The following is a 12,201-nucleotide window of genomic DNA, read 5'->3' as shown; positions in this document are numbered from 1 at the left end:
TGCGTTTCTGGTCTCCAATTGTAGCTTTTAACTTTTTACTTGAAGGAATTCTTACTTCTAACTTTTAAACTTGATGACTCGAAAATTGAATGGTTACTCTGCACTCTCTCTAGATGTGGACAACAACATCTAATCCAAACTCAATCTGGAATTTTATACCCAATTACTACTTTTCCAGATTAAGAGGTCTCCCTTTCCCATTGATTTATAATATTACTAGAATCCCGTACAGTTTATCTAACTTTCATAAACACACATTACTTGCATGGTCATTAATCTTTAATCAACCCTCAGCGGTAGCTACTTCATTTGGAACAATCAATACATTTTATATAAGAGAAAATCTTTGTTTTTTAATAACTGGTTTGAGAAAGTTTACCAGTTCCTCAGAAGGTCTTATTTTAGTTTACGAAGAATTCTTATGTAAATGTAACTTTCCAGTAAATCCCAAATAATTCTCCAATGTCATGGATGCTATTCAGGTGAACTAGACTAATTCCAGAACAGAACATGTAGAATATTGCGCATGCGCAACTGAACGAATCACTTCCCAAAACGACTCTTTCTTCCCGAGTCACATTAAAGACTCATTCAAAAAGACCGACCCATCACTAGTGCGCATGCGCGTCTCGCCATCTCGCACAGCAGGGTGTGAGACCATCGCCCCTAAATTGTTTATTTTCGCTGGACGCAGTGACTGTTTTTGCTCTCCTGTTGATAGAAATATTGTGCCAAATCACGTCTAACAGAGTTCTCGCTCAGATGAAGATCTATTGACATCTGTTGTCGCTTTAAATCGTAGATAACGCGTGCTAAGACTGCTAAGCGCGGAAGCCGCTAACAAGATTCACATCAAAACCACCAAAACTGGACAGATTAAGTCAGATTCATCCACAGTAGGCATAGCAGGTATGTCTTTTCAACACCCACTTTCATATTTAAACGTGTTTAATTTGTCTCATTCATAAGTTTAGTTCAGAATTAACCGCTGCTCGTGTGCTAACATGTAGCATGTTATGCTAACACGCAGATCTCACGTTGTTTACATTCTCTTCAGCTCGTTTATACATCTCTGAGATCACATCCACTAGTTTACGACACTTCTACACCTGTACAAGGCTGAGATCACCTGTGTGAAGGATCACTGTGGTGTGAGAGACGCTTTATCAGATTAAACTCTTGGTAAACACCGTGTTTGGGCTGTCAGAGGATTATTGACACTTTCAGTTCTATAAGAAGATTTATTTTACCTGCTTATATTTGTTTTAAACAACTTCAGGTGTGTTTACTTTAATGAATATTCACATTTAGCTTTAGTAAAACCAGTGTCCTGATATGAACCTGATATCCTGACATCATATTACTATTTTATAATATTTATATACACTGCTGTTCAGAAGTTTGGGATCAGTAAGATTTTTGTTAGTTTTTAATGAAGTCTCTTCAGCTCATTAAACGGTTATCTTAAATTGCTATAATATTTCACAATTTAACTGTTTTATTTTCTGTGTTTTTGAGCAATTAAATGCAGCCCAGATTAACTTCTTTAATAACACACACATATATATATATATATATATATATATACACATATATATATTTTTTTCTCATAATTGCATGATATAAACTTGCAGTTGTGAGTTATAAAATGGGAAATGTGTGATATACGTGAATGTATGAATTGTGATCAGACTTCTATTTTTCAGAATTAAACATAACTCGCAATTCTAAGAAAATAATTCAGAATTCTGGGATGCAAACTCAGAATTGCAAGAAAAAAAGGCAGAAGTTTGAGATCAAAAGACACATATCTATGTCTATCAACTAATTTTAAATATGTTCAGAATCATCAGTTGCTCATTAATAATCTCAATTCTTCGGCAGGGGACGTTTGGATGGACCCTTCACTGGTCGCAGTGCATTGCTGAAACGAGTCTGAAGCAGCACACAGGAGACTCTCTGAAGCCTATAACCAGCGCAGGATGTCCATCACAAACCCCCCCACCAGTAACGACGCCTGTCTGAGCATCGTGCACAGTCTGATGTGTCACAGACAGGGCGGCGAGAGCGAGACCTTCGCCAAACGGGCCATTGAGAGTCTGGTGAAGAAACTGAAGGAGAAGAAAGACGAGCTGGATTCGCTCATCACCGCCATCACCACCAACGGTGCTCATCCCAGCAAATGTGTGACCATACAGAGAACACTAGACGGCCGTCTGCAGGTGCGACAGGACCGCATCCACACTCTTCACATTGAATCTGTGTGTATATACATCTCATATACTCTCTTCTGCCTTTAGGTGGCTGGTCGTAAAGGATTCCCACATGTCATCTATGCACGGTTGTGGCGATGGCCGGACCTTCATAAGAACGAGTTGAAACACGTCAAGTACTGCCAGTTTGCCTTTGACCTGAAGTGTGACAGCGTGTGTGTGAACCCTTACCATTACGAGAGAGTCGTGTCTCCAGGAATAGGTCCGTGTGATGGCTGTTTTAATAGTGTAGAGCTTGTTCATGATGGCTTGATTTAAGTCACCTGTCTTGTGCTTTCTTCCAGACTTATCTGGACTCACACTGTCAGGCTCTGGTGAGTGATACTCTATTGAAAAATATATAATAATATTTTTTAGCATCCAGTCAAACACGACGCATTACGGAAGCAGCGGTTTGATTTTGCCGTGCTGTAATGTGTAAGTCCGTGTGATTGTGTTCAGGTCCGTCGGGTCTGATGGTGAAGGACGAGTATGATTATGAAGGCCAGCAGTCTCTGTCCAGCTCTGAGGGACACATGCAGACGATTCAACACCCTCCCTCTCGCCCGGTGGCCCCGGAGCCCTTCAGCACGCCCTCCATGCTCCCGCCAGCAGAGGGCAGCAGCTCGGCCTCCACCTCCGCCTTCTCCAGCATCGCAGTGGGACCCACAAGTACGACACACGTCACAGTCCTTAAACACTCAGGCCATGCTGGAAAGCTTTCTCGTTTGTGGAGGAATCGTATTCTTGATTAGGGCTGGGCGCTATTCACACACCAGAACAACACGGAAACGAATGCGAAATACTGAGTGTGACGCATTGAGCAGCTTCCTGTACATGTAAATGCATTCCCTGGGAAACTAGCTCATGTTCTTCTGGTTGCTACAGAATATACACTTCAGCTGTAAAACGTAAATACAACTATGATTAGTGATGCACCATAATACATTTGTTTACTGAAACACAGAAAGCTGTCATTAAAGCTTTTTTTCAGACATGTTAGTTTTAATTGCACACAATGCAGTTTCAGTTTTTATATCAGCTTTTTAATGATATGTGTAACTCTGGAGCACAAAAGCAGTCTCTCCATGTGTTGTGCGTGCAGGTGAACCTGATGTAAGTGTCTGGTACAGTGATGCACGCTCGTGTTTGATGGTTTTAGTGTGTGTTGACGTGTGCATGCCGCCCTCTCTCCCCAGCTCAGCCCAATAGTGTTCTCTCAGGAAGCCACAGCAGCGATGGTCTGCTGCAGATTGCCTCTGGGACGGGGCAGGGCTCACAGCAGAATGGTTTCCCCCCTGGCCAGTCCTCCACGTACCACCACAGTAAGCCCTCAGTGAACCTCCACCCAGCAGCTCCTCCTAGAGTCCGAAAGCTTTTCAGCATCTCCTGAGCATGAGTAGATGTGATGTCCGGAGTCAGACGTGTGCTCTCTGCTCTTCTGTTCACAGACGCCGGCTCTAGCTGGACGAGGAACAGTAACTTCCCCCCCACCGTGCCTCCCCATCAGAACGGTCATCTCCAGCATCATCCGCCCATGGCCCATCCAGCACACTTCTGTGAGTGTCTCGCGCAGAAACACACTGAGCTCCAGTCTGGAGCGCCGCTGGAGGCTATGAGAGAGGCTTTGGCATCACGCTTAAACAGGGACTATATTACAATACGGAAAAATGTAAATTCTAAAAAAACTTCATAGGGGACGATTAGTTAAATGAAATACAGAAAAAGTAAAAAAAAAAAATGCTTTTATCAATTCAGTTCACTACACATGAAAAAGTATTTCATAAGGCTCTATGTGTGTTTCATGATTTCAATTAATTGCACGTTTTTTTATTTAAAAAAAAAAAATTTAACCCTTATGCGTTGTTGGAGACGTTTTCGTCCACTAGGGGGTAAAGTTGAGTCTTATTTTGGCCACAACTTTCTCTGTGTTTGAGCTAATGGTATGATTTCTGGTGACAAATCTTATTTTGACCCATATTTTGGGAAAATGCTTTGAAATTTTTCTATACTCCATATAACTCCATATACAAGCCAGAAACTAAGCCTTTTTTTGTACAGGCCTATCTAAAGGGTTAATGGTCCCACCTAGTGATCAACTGTAAAAATAACAAATGTTACCTCTTCCCAACAGGGAAAACCACAAACAATCAAAAGTGCATGATTACATAGTGTCATGGCTTTGCAATCAAAAAATGTCGTTATAATGGAAGTCAATGGGGCAAAAACAGCCACCAACAACAAATTAGGGAGAAAAAAATGTAATCTAATGCTGCACAAAAACTAAAAATGCATCAAAGCCAATGTTGCTACTAATCTTTGACATGCCCAAGACTGTTATAAAAAGTAAAAAAATCCAGCCACAATTATTTTTATATTGAAAAAGTTATTTTGTGTGTTTTTTTCCCCCCAAATCAGTGACATCATTTATGAACTTAGCAATTAAAGAGTTAAAATCTTAGATTTTTTTTAAAAACATTTGGTAGTGAATATGAATCTGACACGTGTTTACAGCAGTTTAATTGAGTGGATGTTTTCATCCCGAACATAACGAAAGGGTAGTGAATTTAAACAATCCACAAGGGTTAAATGGAGTCCAAAAAATTATAAACGGGGGGAAGAATTTAATTAAAAATAAATTTGAAGACATAAACAAATAAATACAATAGAATTTCACCATTGTTAATCACCATCCATCACAAAAAGGAAGCAAAGAGCATTACCATGTCTTATACACACACACACACACACACTTTTTTTTTTTTTTTTTTATTGTTATTAGGACAGTAATAAAAAGGCAATGAAGGAGACTTTTTGTGATGAAGGACAGAACTCCTGTCATGAGGTGCACTCTTGCCATAATTTAATCTATTACTTTTCCTTGGTTTGTATGTAGTGATATATTAGTACATAAACCAGTTTCAATATGTATCTATTCTTTTCTGCTCTAAGAGTTTTCCTCAACAGTAGTATATAAGGGAACATATGATAATAATAATACAATACAAAATGTGGGTCAAAGATGAAAAAGGGTTTAAGTATAAAAACAATACTGCTTTAAAATTAATGTTTTTCTAATAAAAAAAATAAAAAGTTTTCCGTTTCATGTTATTTTATTTTTTGTTTTTGTTTTTCTGAGCAAAAAATAAATATTAGACATTTTCCTCTGATTTACAGAAGATCTCCACTAAAATATCATTCAGGGTAACAAACTCGTCAGGCATATTTACAACAATAGTGTCAATTTATGACACGAATTCCTTTCTCCCCAAATACTAACTAGTTATTTTACATTTGATAAATCCTAGGTTTAGCCATTTTTTACTCCTTTAAAACACTCTGTTTTTATGTTTTAATACGACAGAATTGTGCATGTTGTTAGAATATCACTGAATCACAATGTAACATTATTTCAACCAAATCTATTATTATTTGGAATCTTAGATGTGTAGACACTTGCATTCAATCTGCTTTAAATGGACATACAATCAGTTTTAGTAATTTTTGGATGCGGACAACTTAATGTCTTTGACTCATGTTTCTATTGAATAAAGCATGTCTTGATTATTAAAGCTTAAATGCTGTTTTGTAGCTGAACGTGTGCCACAGTCTGTTAACTACAGAGTAAAACAATCTGAGATTGATGATTTACATGGGTCTGTTCACACAGTAGTCCTTTAATCTGTTCATCTCTGTGACTCTGTCTGTGTTATTTCTCCTCAGGGCCCGTTCACAATGAAATCGCGTTCCAGCCACCGATATCCAACCACCCTGGTAAGAGTTTGATTCTGTCTCGATCTCATCTCGCTCGTGTTCGGGTGTCTCATGGTCTCCTGCTCTTGGGCAGCTCCAGAGTACTGGTGCTCCATCGCTTACTTCGAGATGGATGTTCAGGTGGGCGAGACCTTTAAAGTTCCCTCGTCCTGTCCCATCGTGACCGTGGACGGGTACGTGGACCCCTCCGGAGGAGACCGCTTCTGTCTCGGTCAGCTCAGCAACGTCCACCGAACGGAGGCGATCGAGAGAGCGAGGTAGAGCTGACGCCGTGCCCCTGGTGAAGCTGGTGATTACTGGGCTTGATCTGCTGTGTTGTGTCCTGTTTTCAGACTGCACATCGGGAAGGGCGTCCAGCTGGAGTGTAAAGGGGAAGGGGACGTCTGGGTTCGCTGTCTGAGCGATCACGCCGTCTTCGTCCAGAGCTACTACTTGGATCGTGAAGCCGGTCGAGCTCCAGGAGACGCTGTGCACAAGATCTACCCCAGCGCTTACATCAAGGTCAGAACGAGAGGGGCGTCTGGGGGCAGCCCTGACGGAGACATTTAGGGTTTTGAGAAGTTAAAAAATTAAGAAGAAATATTTGAGATAAAGAGAAACATTTTCTCTACCATAAGAAAAAAAAACCTCACAATTCAGGACTTCAGCTTTGGAAATGTATTGCCTCATTTATGGAAATACATTTAGTTAAGATACAAATAGTTATTTTTATTTAATTTTTTTAATGGTTTATATAGGAAAAATAAACAAATAAAGGGGGAAAAATATAAAAAATTATTTTATATATATATATTTTTTCATTTTAGTTTTAGTAGTTTTGTTTGTTTTAATCATTTTTATTATTTTATATATATTTTAATAAAATATTTTATTTATATATACAAATAAATAAATATTGTATAATTGTTTTAAAGTCAGTTAAAAATGTCTTGGATAAAAATTGTATGTATGCAAATTGTTTAATATCCAAGGTACACATTTCTAGTGACTGCATAGTTAATTTTCATATTTTTTCAAATTTGTTGAAACACAGTAATAATAATTTAATTAGAAGGGTTATATTGACCTATTAACATTTTGCTTGCATCTACATTGTAAATATATATGTTTGCTATTTTATGCTTTTTTTTCAGAGGTAAATTAATTACATTTTTAACAATATTTCAAGTGTAATTTATGAGATTTTTTTATTTTATTTTTGAATCCAACTTCTACCAAGGGCTAAAACTTCTGTTAATTATGACTAATAATTATGTTAGTTGGTAATAATAAATGGCCTGGAAATAGATTTCCTTTTTATTTTTTTTATTTTTTTTTGATGTACAGAATTTAGATTTTTTTTTCTTTTACAGGAGCCCCAGACTTTTGAACTTCACTGTATATTTCCTGATATGAAATGCAAGATACATAAAACATTTATTTTGCAAAGTATTAACTCCAAAATATTAGAAATCTAGAGAGTTCTGCACATGTTCTGTTTGGCGTGGAGCTGAGCGGTGTTGTGTCCTGCAGGTGTTTGATCTGCGTCAGTGTCACAGACAGATGCAGCAGCAGGCAGCGACAGCACAAGCAGCAGCAGCCGCTCAAGCAGCAGCGGTGGCCGGAAACATCCCCGGCCCTGGATCTGTGGGAGGAATCGCTCCTGCTATCAGTAAGAGCGCCATAAAGTCTATATCATCTCGTACCAGCAAATGCATGATGCTGATGCTAATCATATGATTTGTGCAGTTTTTATTCATATATATCTGTATATCTGAAGGCTTCTCTCTTTTGAGAGACCCTAACTTACCGTATTTTTCAGACAATAAGTCGCACCTGAGTATGTCGCATCAGTCCAAAAATACGTCATGACGAGGAAAAAAACATATATAAGTCGCACTGGACTATAAGTAGCATTTATTTAGAACCAAGAGAAAACATTACCATCTCCAGCCGCCAGAGGGCGCCCTATGTCTTCAGTGTAGACTACAGGAGAACTGAACAGCATAGAGCGCCCTCTGGCGGCTGGAGACGGTAATGGTTTATGTTAGTTCATTTCTCTTGGTTAACCTCAAATTAATTTTGGTAAGTCCCACCTGACTATAAGTCGCAGGACCAGCCAAACTATGAAAAAAAAGTGCGACTCATAGTCTGGAAAATACGGTAATTTGATGCACTTTTAGCTTTACAACTTTGCAGAGTTTTTGCATTCACATTACACAGTGCATGAAGGCTCATTTTTAAAATTCCATTTACCATTTAATATCATAGACATCGGTGCTTTAAAACAAAGTTGCTGTCTAAATAAGTGTGGTTCTGTTGTAAATCAGAGTTATAAAATAACTATTTATAAAATAAAGGTAATTGAGAGTTTGAATGGAATTCTGACTTTTTTTTTTCTTTCAGTCAAGTTTTTTCTCACAATTTACAGATTTTTTTTATGTTTATCAGTTGCAAGGCATTCATTTGAAATTGAGTTTTCATCTTGCTATTTTTTTTCAATTTTTCAGAAATTTGACTTTGTCATATTTACTTTTTTCTCAGAATTATGATTTTATGTCTCTGTTGTTCTTTCTCTGTTAATCCTGTTTTTGTTTTTGTTTTGTCCAGAATTCTTTCTTTATATCTTGCGATTTCTAATTTTCTCTGAAAGAATTATGGAAAAAAAAAAGTTACTTCATCTTACAAATAATTTTTGGTTATTGTGAACTTAACTCTCTCAGTTCTTCTCTCAGAACTGCGTTTTATAAAACTTTACGTCTTGCAATTTGTACTTTTTTCTTAAAATTGTTAATCGTAAAATTCTGAGGTCGTCTCTCGGGATTGTAAGGAAAAACTAATAATTGTGCAATTAAAGAATTCACATTTTTCAGTACTTTATTTTTATTAGATGGTGGAAATAAGCTTCCGTAGCTCTGAATGTGTTTTGGTGTAAAGTGCATCATATGTAATCACAGATTCACTCAGTGTCATCGCTCCTGCAGGTTTGTCTGCGGCCGCTGGAATCGGTGTGGATGACCTCCGCCGGCTCTGCATCCTGCGCATGAGCTTCGTCAAGGGCTGGGGTCCGGATTACCCCCGACAGAGCATCAAAGAGACGCCCTGCTGGATCGAGATCCACCTGCACCGTGCGCTGCAGCTGCTGGACGAGGTCCTGCACACCATGCCCATCGCTGACCCCACGCCGCTGGACTGAGACCAGACCCTGGACCTCACAAACCCAGGACCGCCGACCTGTGCGGACGATGCCGAGAGACCGTTACGGTTCAGAGGTCAACATCACGGCTGCGTTTATTTCATTTGCTTCTTCTGTTTTAGCCCGTGTTCTAACATTCAGACCCTGAAGTGCACAGGTCCCAGTGTTGTAGTGACACTAAAGCTTCAAAAGTGTTTTGCATGAAGATGAGGTGCATGCTGGGAGCTGTTAAAATGAATTTGTTCTTAGACTCTTGCTTCCTGCTGTTCTTCACTAGTCACTAGAGTCTCCCATCGTGTCTGAACCGAGTCCGTTTCAATCAGACTGTCAGATTTCACTTTTATTTCCTACTTTGTTTTGGTCTTCATCTCTTGATGCAAACCAGAGTCTCTCAGGCCGAACGTTTAAAAGCTGCTCTGGAAGAATGACAGCTGACGTTATACCTGAACATCATGTGACATCATTTCCTCTCTCGTGAGTCGTGGCGTTTGGGTTAAAGCGGTTTGGGTTCGGACTCACGGTTGTATTAGCAGGTGTTGCATGTACAGAAGATGTGCGTTTTCTTTCGAGCTTCTCACTAGTAGCTAATAAGCTGGTTGACGTTTTTATTTTGCAAGTTTCTCTCTGCACTCTGTTATCAGTCAAAGCAAGATGTGTTAACGGTTAGTTTAGACTCATTCATCTACAAGCAATAACAACCAGTTTCTTCTGAATGCTTTTTTTTAGCCATGTATTTGTTTTAGCACTTTATGTACTATTTTTTTTTTTCTTTTACATCTTTCAGTTTCTCTTCTTTGCAGCCTGTGATTAAAAATTCAGCTCTTTTACAGAAAATAAATTTGGTTTACAGGAATCATAACCAGAAATTAAAATGTGCTCATCCTCAGATCACCTAAGATGAATTTGTGTCTTCATCAGGTTTGTAGAAATGTAGCATTGCATCAGTGTCTCATCAATGGATGCTCTGCAGTGAATGGGTGCCGTCAGAATGAGAGTCTGATAAAAACATCTCAATAATCCACAGCTCTCCAGTCCATCAGTGAACATCTGGAGAAGACAAAACCTGAAACACATCCAGCATTACGATGATTTTAACTCAAACACATAGAGTCTATAATCCACTTCCCCTGGTGAAAAAGTGCATCAAAATCAGCCACAGATTAGTTTAGATTTGTTTAAACGTTGCTTGATCTGTGCAGATTTCTCTCCTGATTCAGACCAGAACACTTTTTCACTGGAGGAAGTGTTATTCTGGATTATTGACTATGTATTTGAGTTAAAATCATCTTAATGCTGGATGTGTTTCATCTTGTGTCTTCTCCAGATGTTCACTGATGGACTGGAGAGCTGTGGATTATTGGGATGTTTTTATCAGACTCATTCTGACGGCACCCATTCACTGCAGAGCATCCATTGATGAGACACTGATGCAGTGCTACATTTCTACAAACCTGATGAAGACACAAACTCATCCTGATCTTGTATAAGTATTTCTTTAACACATTATTGGTTTAATGCAGCTTTCACAGCTGGTCAAAGGTCACAAGGGCTCCATTTGATCTGTTTCTAAAGATCCTTTCACAGGAAACTGATTAATTCACTCTTTTATACCATTTATACCACACGCCTCTGATGCCTGAGATGATCAGTTATTCAAATAACAAATGATGGCCATGTATGGATATGAGATGAACTGGAAAGGAGTGTTTTGATATGAACGTTGAAAGCCATACGACATGAATATGATGGGAAATAAGATCCCAGTATTCTTCAGAGATGGTGTTTTCTCTATAAATTGACAGATTTACTCTAGACGATCACGTCAGCCTTGCGTGTCTCGAAGAGAGTTTAGATGACCGATCAAACTTCTGTTATTCTGTTTAAAAAGAAATGAGAAATTTCTGAACAAGAAGAGAGCACCTGTGAGAGCATTTTCTCAAATAGCTCGTACTTTTAGCAGGTAATCAAATACAGTATATTATTAAATTGATTTTGAAGTTTTGTGTGTATCATACTTATTCATCTTCACAGAAATGTGTTGTTGTTTTTTTGTGCTCGGGCTTTTCATATCGGAGCAAAATCTCTCTCGGACTCCAGTCAACATAAAACAGAATTATTGCAAGTAGAAAAAAAAGGTATGTTTAGGTGAGGTCTTCTCATCTAAGCAATTTCATTTTAATGAAATATTACAAACACAAAACTATATATTTTTTTCATTATTGTAATGTGCACTGATGAAACAATTCACAAAAAGAGCAAAAACATATTTAGAAAATATTTGCTAAAAGATAGTGTTGGGTTAGAAGATTTTTTTTTTTTTTTTTAAACAATCCTTATGACAATTTCATATAACGTATTTGTGAAGAAACCTTTTGTTTTAATTTAAATTTAACCATTTACTTTCTCCGAATGTTACCTGATCTGCACAGGTGAAAGACAATACTAATTATTTTTAATTTATTGGTTAGAACAGACTTTTTGTTGTTGTAGTAGAAGAGTAGGCTACTATAGAGCATCACAGTCCCGCCCACAGCCCGAGAGAGCTCTGGTGCCGGAAGTAAATTTCCCATTCATTTCTCCCGTTGACTTTCGGAAAAATCCGTATCTAAAGAGTTTTGGAGCATGTGTGAGGATAACCTGCTACGCCTGAACTCATAAGCATATAACATATCATTTCGAGTTAAAAAAATTAAGAGAAAATCCCAAAAAAAAGTCACAAGACTGTGTACATATTTTCATTTCGAGCGCAGGAACTACTCATCCCATAAACCACCGCGCCTCATTGAATTCGACTGAAGCCCACAACCGCGAACGAGCCTTTTGAGCGACTTCAAAATCTGATGACGGTTGCCCGCGCGAACTCTTTCCTCCAGTGAATTTTATTTTATATAGTGAATGTGCAGTAATAGCAGTTCTTTCAGTATTAATTGTGTAAAAAAATAGTGTTTTATATAGGTATTGTGTATTGATTTTTATATTTATAATCGTGTATTTTATATA

The 12,201-nt window shown here is 38.3% G+C and overlaps 1 protein-coding gene across 4 annotated transcripts; it reads left to right on the top strand.

The window, feature by feature from the left end:
* Positions 1-600: 600 nt before the first annotated feature.
* LOC128020899 (mothers against decapentaplegic homolog 4) lies at positions 601-11,202 on the top strand. Of its 4 annotated transcripts, none has more exons than XM_052607703.1 (12): positions 601-909; positions 1,885-2,222; positions 2,301-2,475; positions 2,558-2,587; positions 2,715-2,924; positions 3,452-3,577; positions 3,704-3,811; positions 5,976-6,026; positions 6,106-6,283; positions 6,359-6,527; positions 7,539-7,677; positions 8,990-11,202. In XM_052607703.1, exons 2-12 carry the CDS (start codon positions 1,983-1,985, stop codon positions 9,199-9,201), a joined length of 1,638 nt encoding a protein of 545 aa, XP_052463663.1. In that variant the 5' UTR covers positions 601-909; positions 1,885-1,982; the 3' UTR covers positions 9,202-11,202. The 4 variants fall into 4 exon arrangements, with proteins under 4 accessions (XP_052463663.1, XP_052463660.1, XP_052463662.1 ...); XM_052607700.1 differs by having other exon boundaries at positions 6,100-6,283; XM_052607702.1 differs by having other exon boundaries at positions 601-913; positions 6,100-6,283.
* The last annotated feature ends 999 nt before the right edge of the window (positions 11,203-12,201 follow it).

The sequence above is a fragment of the Carassius gibelio genome, chromosome A10 (genome assembly GCF_023724105.1).
Source record: "Carassius gibelio isolate Cgi1373 ecotype wild population from Czech Republic chromosome A10, carGib1.2-hapl.c, whole genome shotgun sequence".
NCBI classification, from domain to species: domain Eukaryota; kingdom Metazoa; phylum Chordata; class Actinopteri; order Cypriniformes; family Cyprinidae; genus Carassius; species Carassius gibelio.
This window is presented reverse-complemented; position numbering and strand designations above follow the sequence as displayed.

Coding starts and splice junctions, on each gene's coding strand:
- LOC128020899 (XM_052607700.1), top strand. CDS start 1,983: ATGTCCATCACAAACCCCCCCACCAGTAACGACGCCTGTCTGAGCATC. Junction 2,588..2,714: donor ACTCACACTGTCAGGCTCTG/GTGAGTGATACT, acceptor GATTGTGTTCAG/GTCCGTCGGGTCTGATGGTG. Junction 6,528..7,538: donor ACCCCAGCGCTTACATCAAG/GTCAGAACGAGA, acceptor TGTGTCCTGCAG/GTGTTTGATCTGCGTCAGTG.